Source organism: Salmo salar, chromosome 01 (genome assembly GCF_965601325.2).
Source record: "Salmo salar chromosome 01, fSalSal1, whole genome shotgun sequence".
Classification (NCBI taxonomy): Eukaryota; Metazoa; Chordata; class Actinopteri; order Salmoniformes; family Salmonidae; genus Salmo; species Salmo salar.
In genome coordinates, this window is record NC_138291.1 from 145,181,265 (window position 1) to 145,192,678 (window position 11,414).

An 11,414-nucleotide genomic window follows, 5' to 3' on the forward strand; every position below is an offset into this window, starting at 1 on the left:
TAGTTAAAATGATAGCATAAGTCAATTCATGTTGATATATTTTGGGGATAATACTGCTTTCGATAGTTGTATAAAAAATGTTTTGGAATGTATTTGGAGAACTAGACACAGGTTACTGCACCATTGTTTTGAATTTCATTTAGAATAATACATTGAAAATGTATTCAACCAGCATTCATCGCCTGGAGCCTATAGACAAACTAAAATAGACTTCAAAATAAATAGACCCATGGTAATTTAGATAATTTGCCAATTGACTAAACACTGTTAAAAGTTACAAAATGTATATTTACCGTTATAAACGTTTAACATAGACTATACATTCTACATGTCTATTTTTCGAATCACATTTTGACCGTTCTAATCTGGATTGCAGTCCCACAGAAATATAATATATTAGGGAGGGCTTTACTATGATCAAATTGGGCTACTCCCGTTGATTTCTGTTGCGTGCACGATGGCATTTTAGCTCATAAATTGTGTTAATTCAGTAGGCCTATGTCACAGGAAAATAAAGATACAATTGTAAGATTTAAACAAAAATGTTGCTTACATTTATTCGCCTACAACACAATCTAAATCAAAATGAATCCCATGGATAATTTTGATTTGGATAGTGTTGGAGGCGAATACATTATGTGGAGGCCGTCAAGATTTCCTCGAGTTTGGCCTCGACTGCAGCGTCACCATTTGCACACAGTACGAAATGGACAGAAGAGAGAGAGCGGCCATTTTAGTACCGCTAGTCAAAACTATATTTTACTCCAATTTAATGCGAATATTGAATGTTTATGAATGTATTTAAACCAAGGGCCTACATTATTCATATGCGTTCACTCTCTTTTCTGAATAGTCTTTTCCCTGCTCCATAACCGCTTGAGAGCATAGGAGTGTTATAGGCCTAGTCCTTCAAAAGGGCAGCTGCCTGTCTTCTCCAAAGGGCTGAATAAATATAAGAGAAATTGATTAACTGTTATTGGTGCAATAATAACAGAATATAGCCAACGTTATTATTCATATAACATATCACTTCACATAAATCCCATAATTTAGATTAGAAATGCATGACAAAATCCACTGATACAAATGTAGATATTGTGTGTATATTGAAGTTGACTTTATTTTTCTTTGGGTCTATTTATTTTGCCACAAACTGTATGATATCTAAACCAAATAGATGTCTAATATACTTTTTCTCTCCTTATTGTTTTTCACACGCATACTGCCTGTCAGAAGCCAAAATGAAATATCCCTTTTGGTGGCATTCCTGTAGGTGGCAATGAAGCACTAGGTTGAAAAGAGTTACATAAAAGTACGCATTTAAACATAAAAAAAAAAATGTTTAACAGTTTACCCAATGGTCTTTCAAATGTACTTTCTTTTTATAAAATGTTAATCAAAATATCATGTTACTTTTGTAAGAAGCTGTTTTAAAATATATATTTGCTTGCCTAATGGTCTTTCATGCTTGCTCTTACTTTTGAAATGTTCATCAAAATATCATTTTGAATTGCAAATAAATATAAATCAATAAGATGGCTGTCTTGTGTTGTCTTTGCGTTTTTGAAATTGTTGGTGGTTTAAAATTACTGACAACTGTCAAAATGAAGAAGACATCTCAGAGATGATTTCTAAAAGCAAATTGCATCTTTACGCTAAGAAAAAAGTATCTTGAGTACTAAACTGCCAACTTACATTTATTGTGGTTTAGTGGTCACATTTTCAGTATAATTTCAGAGGCCCAGTGAAGGCACACAGGGTGACATAGAATAGCCTTTTCATCCATAGTGGTTATATCCCTAACTCTAAGTAAAATAAGAGAGCTCTAGAATTCAAGGTGGCACAGATCCATCAAAGGCCTGTGTGATCCCTGACCCCATCTAACCCCACTCTTCATCAGAGTCCTTGCAATAATAGCCCTCTATATCACAGAGCACCAATACTTCTCAGATACCACTGATCATTATTGATTTCTTCTCTGAGAGGGAGGAGGAGGGCACAGAGGAGAGTGAACTATTCAGAACTTTGCAGAAGCACACTCAATACACCTTTTCAAATAGAGACAGTGCCTCTGTGTGAGCCTCAGCCCCACCTAGTGATGTTATGGGATAGGCCAGATGACTACAGAGTGGGAAGGTGAGAGAGCACTGCTGTTGACTATTGTGTGACAGGTCTTACCACAGAGACTCTTCCGGTGAACAAATTGATGCGGGTGAGAAGTGTTTGGACAGGAACAAGAAGTGGTGAGCAGAGGGAAAGACCTGGTTAAGATGAGCCTGAACTTTGTTTCTGCCTTTTTCACTCACTTATTCTTCTCACTTAGCCAAGCTGAGTTTCTTTAAATTAACTTATCGTGCAACACTGACATGTGTTTGGACTCTGTTTGGAGGAACTGACGTTACCCTGACTTCTGTCTGACGGCGACCTGTTGGACCGTACAGAAGAGATATGACACAGAATGGTACTATGACAAGCAATGGCACCGCTAAGAAGGGAGAAGAACTCAAAATTGTTATTGTGGGTGATGGGGGTTGTGGGAAAACATCCCTTCTAATGGTCTATGCCAAAGGAGACTTTCCAGAGGTAAGGACAGCAAGGCGTCTCTTTAAATATAAGAGTATAAGAAGGTAAATGTGTTTTGAATTTTATTGTTTAGATTAAGATAATCACCCTTTAAAAAATATATTCAATTATGCAGTCCTGATTCATTTGTGCCCTATTGAGGGTGTCATCACCAAGCCATGCTCGGGTTGGCTGTGAAACTAAAATGTTATGAGTAGTCTAATGATCGTAGTCTTCTCTATCATGAAATTTATATAAAAGTATATTGTTTATATATTTCATCTTACTAAAATGTCTTAATATAAATAAAACAGTTATTCTATTGACATCTCCATTTAATTTTGGTCAGCAGATTTGTTTAGTTCATTATACAAGTTCAGACTGAAATGCGTGTAATGCCAAAGTTCCAGCATAAACATGAACCTTTCAAATAATTAATTAAGGCAAATATATTCCTTTTTCACCACATTGACACTCCCAAACAAAATCATGGTATTTGAGAACAGAGAAATAACACTATTCTAAATATAGGCTTCCATCTCCAAAAATAATGTTGTAACATAATTAGGGTTTTGTCCGAGACAGATTTTGAATACATGTAGTGTTCTATGGCACTGTATCCAGTTTTGGTTCTATTATGTCTCAATTATGTGCTTTAATATTATCCCAATGATTGAAATACGGAATTTCTTTCTCCCTTTGTCATTTCTGTTTAACAGAAGTATGCTCCGTCTGTGTTTGAGAAATATGTCACCACAGTCAAGTTTGGAGGGAAAGAGATTCGACTAAACCTCTATGACACAGCTGGTAAGTATTATTAAGTATCTATAGATCTAACAGAGGGTTAAGTTAAGTTCTGCACATGGGCAGATATGCAGTGTGTGGGGTGTGAATGTGGAGTCACCTTGCCTGTCATGCTCAAGCAGAGGTATTCTGATAGCAGATCTTTGATCAGCTAGGTGGAAAATAAAGCTAGAGAAGGATAGAATTGTGTCTGACATCAATGCATTCAAAACAGTGGGTTCAAAACAGAGATTCTGGAAGGGTTTCAATTAGAAACTAATATAGCCATCCGTTTTAAAAAGATACTCTTGTTTTATGGAGAATAAGCAGTAAAAACTAACATTGGACTAGGATGAGCACTGAACATGTCTTATGACTTTTATCTGACTGGCTCCTTTTTCCCGAACAAGGTGTTGTGTTGAAATGTCATAGTGGATTTTTGTAGAATACTGTCTGACTTTGTAGTTAATAAAACATTTTTGGTAAACTATGAGTATGACACGACATCTCACTGAGCATTACACCTTGCCCTCCTGCAGCACTGATAAGCAGCAGTTTTGTAGAAAGCTGTTGTGACAGGATGTGGCCTAGGCTCATCTATAGACAGAAATGCTGTTTCTATCTGTGTTTGTCATCTGACTGGTCTTTGAAACTTTTAACTAGACATTGTCAACGAAACCTCAGATTATCAGATGAAATGGCTAGATATTGAATTGAAAATCTTTGTTTTATTGTTACTTGCAAGTAGCTTCAAAATAATACCTTACTCTGTTGAAAAGTTTTTTTTATTTGATTAGGATCATGTCAAACTTGATTTCTAGTCTTTCAGCTCCTTGTTATGGATTTTGGGGTTTTAATCCAGACTTGTAGGATACTTGGCTTCCTGAGAAATTAGTTTCAGAAATGACTTTATACGTGTTCTCTATCAATACTGGATATTCCACTCCCCTCTAGATATATACATGACACGTATTGACTAATAATTGGCAGAATGATCTACATTTTACATTTTAGTCATTTAGCAGACGCTCTTATCCAGAGCGACTTACAGTAGTGAATGCATACATTTCATACAATTTCATACACTTTTTCTGTGCTGGCCCCCCGTGGGAATCGAACCCACAACCCTGGTGTTGCAAACACCATGCTCTACCAACTGAGCTACAGGGAAGGCTACTTAGGTTGTTCCTGGAACATAGTATCACGTCCAAGCACAGTGTTCACAGTGTTCACTGTGAGTCATCAGCTTACCCTAACTGCTGCACCAGCCACTTTATTTTACAGGAAATGGAAGTTGAAGTCAGGATGTGGTTTTATAACTCACCCCCAGCATGGTTCTGTATCAACTTGTTCCATACTAGAGTTTTTTTGTTGTTGATAAAAGTGGAACATTTTTAATTTGACATACTTTTAACATCGTTATTTTATGAATGTGCCATTTTTTTTTTTCATTCTTGGACTGCAAGGATAAACCCAATGGATCAGATCCTTGTTTACTATTGTCTCTATTTTCTTGAAAAAATGTAATCAAACACTTAACATTGTGTATTTCTGTGTACCTTTTTCAGGCCAAGATGACTACGATCGTTTGAGGCCACTCTCCTATCAGAATGCCAACCTGGTGTTAGTCTGTTATGACGTAACCAACCCCACCAGTTTTGAAAATGTCTTAATCAAAGTAAGCTCACTGACCATGATTCATCAACGATATTACATTATGCAGTGACAGCCAATGACATTCATATTCTGCCCAACAACATCCAACGCTAAAGCAGCTAACCACAGAGTGAATTTGACAGGCTGGTGTGTTTTGCTAGGACCCCAGTACAGTGCATAATGAAACTAACATTAACTGAGTGTGGTTTGTACAACAAACCCAACATTAGTCACTACAGAGAGGTGGAAAAGGATTGTGTGAGTTCACCTCTTATCAGTGGTTAGACGTCATGTCTAGGTAGGAATTTAGTTTGATGAATGACTGTAAATGATTGACTTTGATATAGTGGTGTACTTTCTTTTGACTCCCCTCGCTACATGTGAATCAACCACAGCACAAACTGGGACTGTGCTGGAAGCCTCCCTCAATGAGCAGGGAAATGTCAATACAGAGCCATGAATGCAAAGTGTGATAAAGACATGGGGAATGCAGTCAGAGTGAGACATTGCAAGCATAAAACACTACAGCAAGGGAGGGAGGAAGTAAACACAAAAGAAAACACACCTATTTGTAGAACCGATACCTGGGTGTGTGATGCAATGGACGTAGAGCCAAACCAAACAACCTGTCTATGAAGTGTTTTTTGCAATCCCAATGTGATATTTTGACCACCTTCCTACCTTGACCTCTGACCCCTACATTCACTTTTGTGATCTGCTGACTCACAAAGTGGTACCCGGAAGTGAACCACTTCTGTCGCGATGTTCCTGTCATTCTGATTGGCTGTAAGACTGACCTGAGAAAGGATAAGGAACGTACCAGGAGGCTCAAAGCCATGGACCAGGCTCCCATTACTTACATACAGGTGAGGATCAACCTGTCCTCCTGATGACAGATTTATCCATATAACTTGCAGTGTGCAGCTTTGACTTTAACCATTTAATTTGAATTATGGATCATGGCCTTCAATTGCTTCTCAAATGTTTGATCCTAGTCCACCTGATTTGCCCTGTGTGTCAGTCTCCAATTCTGATCCAGTACTCCCGTCTTCCAATTAGTACTCTTTGTTTGGTTCCACAGGGTGAGGACACCAGGCGGCACATGAGTGCTGAGCTTTATCTGGAGTGTTCAGCCAAATATCGTGAAAACGTGGAGGACATTTTCAGAGAGGCCACTAAAAAAGCCCTGGCATCCAGCCGCAGAGCAAAACACCGTACGAGGAAGAGGCATTGTGTCGTCCTGTGACCTCTTAGTGAAAGGACAGAGGCTTGAAGTCAATTGACACAACAGGACACCCTGTCCCCTGGTCTTACATGTAAAATCTACACCATCTGCTGCTTGTCTATTATAAACAACTGCTTGCCACATCCTGGGTCATCCTAATTCAATTTCATCAAGTGCCTGTCTAGAGACACCATCCCCAGCCAACTCATGCCCTTGGGATCTGGACAATGATATTCAACACTGAACTAATGTCTGCTTGGGTCGAGATGGTAATCCTGCTAGTTCTGTGGGCGCAAGGTCTATCCTGGGATTCCAGAGTGGTTTTGTCTCCACGTTAGGCCAAAGTATAAGTGGGAATATGATAGAAGTAGATCGAGATTGTGTATCATAGAATTTTAAATATCCTTTTTATCAGTTACTGAATTGATATTTTTACTTTTATAAATAATTTGTTGTACCCATTGCTGGTCTTCTGTGATTTATTCGTTTATTTTTAACCAGTTAAATGTAATATCAAAATGTAGATTTCTGCCTAAATAGACATACCAAAGTAATTATTTATCATGAGAGGGCCATAAACAATACCAAATAATGCTTATACTGCCAGAAAGATTAAAATCTCACCATTTGGGTAAAAATATTTAGAAATTGCTGAGTTGTAATCACTTTTAAGGACACAAGCTCATGTACACAGTACAAATATGATACAAATATGACAAATCATATATGATTTTTCCCCTATTCAACAAAAGTGGGTGAATAGGGCTGGAAATGGTTGAAATGCTCAAATTATAAACGACTTACTATAATATTTCACCTTCTAAATAGAAAATAAATATGATCATACAGTTGAAGTCAGAAGTTTACATACACCTTAGCCAAATACATTTAAACTCAGTTTTTCACTATTCCTGACATTTAATCCTAGTAAAAATTACCTGTCTTAGGTCAGTTAGGATCACCACTTTATTTTAAGAATGTGAAATGTCAGAATAATAGTTCAGAGAATGATTTATTTCAGCTTTTATTTCTTTCATCACATTCCCAGTGGGTCAGAAGTTTACATACACTCAATTAGTATTTGGTAGCATTGCCTTTAAATTGTTTGACTTTGGTATTTTGTACAGATGAACGTGGTACCTTGAGGCGTTTGGGAATTGAACCAGACTTGTGGAGGTCTACAATTTTTTTTCTTAGGTCTTGGCTGATTTCTTTTGATTTTCCCATGATGTCAAGCAAAGAGGCACTGAGTTTGAAGGTAGGCCTTAAAATACATCCACAGGTACACCTCCAATTGTTTCAAATGATGTCAATTAGCCTATCAGAAGCTTCTAAAGCCATGACATAATTTTCTGGAATTTCCCAAGCTGTTTAAAGGCACGTGCAACTTAGTGTATGTAAACTTCTGACCCACTGGAATTGTTACAGTGAATTATAAGTGAAATAATCTGTCTGTAAACAATTTTTGGAAAAATTACTTGTGTCATGCACAAAGTAGATGTCCTAATCGACTTGCCAAAACTATAGTTTCTTAACAAGAAATTTGTGGAGTGGTTAAAAAACAAGTTTTAGTGACTCCAACCTAAGTGTATGTAAACTTCTGACTTCAACTGTACTTAGCGGCAGTACAAAATTGGTACCATTTCTGCCCAGAGACGCCATTCAAATGCCTGCTAACTCGTTACAACTTCAGCTTTAAGCACAAAGTGATTTAGTCCCCCTGTGAACAAGAAAAAGTGCTCTTGTTTGAATTCTACGAAGTGATTGGGTTTTTTCATGTTGATCTCTAAATCCATCTGAGAACATCACAGCAAGATGACACTGCTTTTGCTGCAGTTGCTTTCCCGTTTCATATGCCATATTGTAAGCTGAGCTGCGAGGTTCACAGCCAGAGGAAATCGATCCCTTGTCTGGATAGGCCAGAAAATGTGACGTGTTGCTCTCTATGCAAATGAGGTGTCAGATTTTGTAACCGATGTGAAATGGCTAGTTAGTTAGCGGTGGTGCGCGCTAATAGCGTTTCAATCGGTGATGTCACTCGCTCTGAGACTTGAAGTAGGGTTGCCCCTTGCGTTGCAAGGGCCGTGGCTCTTGTGGCGCGATGGGTAACGATGCTTCGGTGGGTGTCAGTTGTTGATGTGTGCAAGGGTCCCTGGTTCGAGCCCGGGTTGGGGCGAAGAGAGGGACGGAACCTACACTGTTACATTGGTGCCGTGACCCGGATCATTGGTTGCTGCGGAAAAGGAGGAGGTCAAAGGGGGGGTGAGTGTAACCGATGTGAAATGGCTAGTTAGTTAGCGGTGGTGCGCGCTAATAGCGTTTCAATCGGTGACATCACTCGCTCTGAGACTTGAAGTAGGGTTGCCCCTTGCGTTGCAAGGGCCGCGGCTTTTGTGGCGCGATGGGTAACGATGCTTCGTGGGGTGTCAGTTGTTGATGTGTGGGGCGAAGAGAGGGACGGAACCTACACTGTTACAATTACACCTACTGCATCTCAGCCATAGAATTTGAATTTAATTTAATAGGATCTCTATGATCTCATCATTGGCTTACATGAACGCTTCAATTCTGCCTGTACATGTTGCGCGGTTCACAGAGCGCCCATACACACAAATGTCAGTCGGAACCGGTCCAAGAACTGCTCATAGTCCCCTAAATAGGGGACTTAACATTCAAGCTTGTCTCACCATCCATCATTGAGAGGTTGAATGTCAATTTCTTTAGCAGTTCAATTCCTAGGAAGAGCTTTGTTCCACTGATCACTTTATCACCTGGCAAGATTTGTTTCATGAAGTCGTCTATAAATATATACCTACTCAAGGAATAGTTTGCCCATTACACAGTGGTGGAAGAAGTACCCAGTTCTCATACTTGAGTAAAAGTAAAAATACCCGAACAGAAAATGACTCAAGTAAAAGTGGAAGTCACCCGGTAAAATACTACTTGAGTAAAAGTCTAAAAGCATTTGTTTTTAAATATATTTACAGTACCAGTCAAAAGTTTATGGGTTTTTCTTTATTTGTACGATTTCTACATTGTAGAACAATAGTGAAGACATCAAAACTATGAAATAACACATGGAATTATGTAGTAACCAAAAAAGTGTTAAATCAAAATACATAATATGGACTTGGTCTTTTACCAAATAGGGCTATCTTCTGTATACCCCCCCTACCTTGTCACAACACAGCTGATTGGCTCAAACGCATTAAGGAAAGAAATTCCAAAAATGGCACACCTCTTAATTGAAATGCATTCCATACCTCAACGCTGGTTGAGAGAATGCCAAGAGTGTGCAAAGCTGTCAAGGCAAAGGGTGACTACTTTGAAGAATCTCAAATATAAAATATTTTGATTTAACACTTTTTTTGGTTACCAAATGATTCCATATGTTATTTCATAGTTTTGATGTCTTCACTATTATTCTACATTGTAGAAAAGAGTAAAAAGAAAAACCTTAATGAGTAGATGTCCAAACTTTTGACTGGTACTGTAAGTATCAAAAGTAAAAGTATAAATCACTTCACATTCCTTGTAATAAATAAGCAAACCAGATAGCATGGTTTTCTTTTTTTATTTAAAAGATAGCCAGGGGCACACTCCAACACTAAGACAATTTACAAACAAAACATATGTTCAGTGAGCCCACCAGATCAGAGGCAGTGGGGATGACCAGGGGTGTTTTTAAAGAAAAACATTTAACTAGGCAAGTCAGTTAAGAACAAATTCTTATTTACAATGACGGCCTACACTTGATAAGTGTGTGAATTTGAACATTTTCCTGTCCTGCTAAGCATTTGAAATGTAACAAGTACGTTTGTGTGTCAGGGAAAAAGTATGGCATAAAAATTACATTTTCTTTATGAATGTAGTGGAGTAAAAGTAGTCAAACATAAATGGTAAAGTAGAGATACTCAAAAAACTACTTGAATACTTTACACCACTGCCATTACACATGTTCATGTAAGCGACTTACCCTTTCTGCAGAGGATGATAAGTAGTCTGCACCTTTTACATTGTCAGGACAATTTACAACCATTTACTACTGTGGTTGAAAGCTGATAGACATCAGTTCCTTTCAGAGCTGGAGTCTGGACAAATATCTATTGCAGTTTTCTAAAGTTTAATGACAGTGCCCACTAGTGGTGGTTGCTATGAAAAAAATACTGACATAGCAATGTGTCCTACAGTAGTACTGTAGCTAGGCAACTGAATAAAATGTGAAAGCTGATGTATATATTTCTTTGCTAAGCAAATACGTTTGTTACATGACTTATCAATTAATATTTGCTAGTTCCAAAACACAGGGCCTTATATCAATGTAAATAAAATGCCTCTCAGATAACATCCTTTAATCAGATGTAATCAGAGACAGAAGCAATAATCACTTAGTCCATTGTCTCTTGTTACAGTGATACGTTTAGGCACAAGGTACAGTCTTATGACATGAAACCAATACCACAACATGAGGAAATAGGTGCTGTTGTATAGTGCATTGCGGCAGTTTTGATGTTACAAACAGAATGTAATATTTTGGTCTAATGGTCAATAACAGGTTTTTGCCTACAAGTATAACAAAAAGAGTGGCTCCCTTCGAGCGTAGAATTGATTTTTCTTCTTTACGGAAACAAGACTAATATCTAAGACCTTAGATTTTCTCAATAACAAAACAGAACACTTGATTCCAAATGGAACAAATCAAGTAATTGTGACAGGCTACAGGGAGAGATGAGGCATTAGAGCGCGCTGTCACTAAGTAATAAAGTTGTTCAGATTTAACACTACAGCTCAAAATTAAATGACACTGAAAAGGGATACACAAGCTCATGAGATTTTGCCTTAGTTCAGAGTTGATGCGTTACAATACATACGGTATGTCAGCAGAGTTATAGAACTTGATCATGCCTGCACATTTGTACTGAAGACATTATTCCCAATCATTTGCTCAAAGTACCAGTGCTCATAGCAGTAATTGTTTGAAGTAGACCTTTACAGCATACTGTGACAAAGGTGAACTCAAAACAACCAGCACAGCCTGAATTGGACAGGTCTCAAATAATCATTAATTGAAAGGGTTATCATTTTCAACTAGATTACAGGATTTATTTAAAGATGGATTTGTGTCTTAATTCTGAATCCACTGTGAGAAGTTACAACACCAGGAACTCAGTTTAACAAGGTGCATTAC

The 11,414-nt window shown here is 37.9% G+C and overlaps 1 protein-coding gene across 1 annotated transcript; it reads left to right on the forward strand.

Moving 5' to 3' along the window:
* The first annotated feature begins 2,104 nt into the window (after window positions 1-2,104).
* Window positions 2,105-6,688, forward strand: rhof (ras homolog family member F). Its single transcript, XM_014130687.3, has 5 exons — window positions 2,105-2,583; window positions 3,282-3,369; window positions 4,914-5,023; window positions 5,733-5,867; window positions 6,083-6,688. Exons 1-5 carry the CDS (start codon window positions 2,449-2,451, stop codon window positions 6,245-6,247), a joined length of 633 nt encoding a protein of 210 aa, XP_013986162.1. The 5' UTR covers window positions 2,105-2,448; the 3' UTR covers window positions 6,248-6,688.
* The last annotated feature ends 4,726 nt before the right edge of the window (window positions 6,689-11,414 follow it).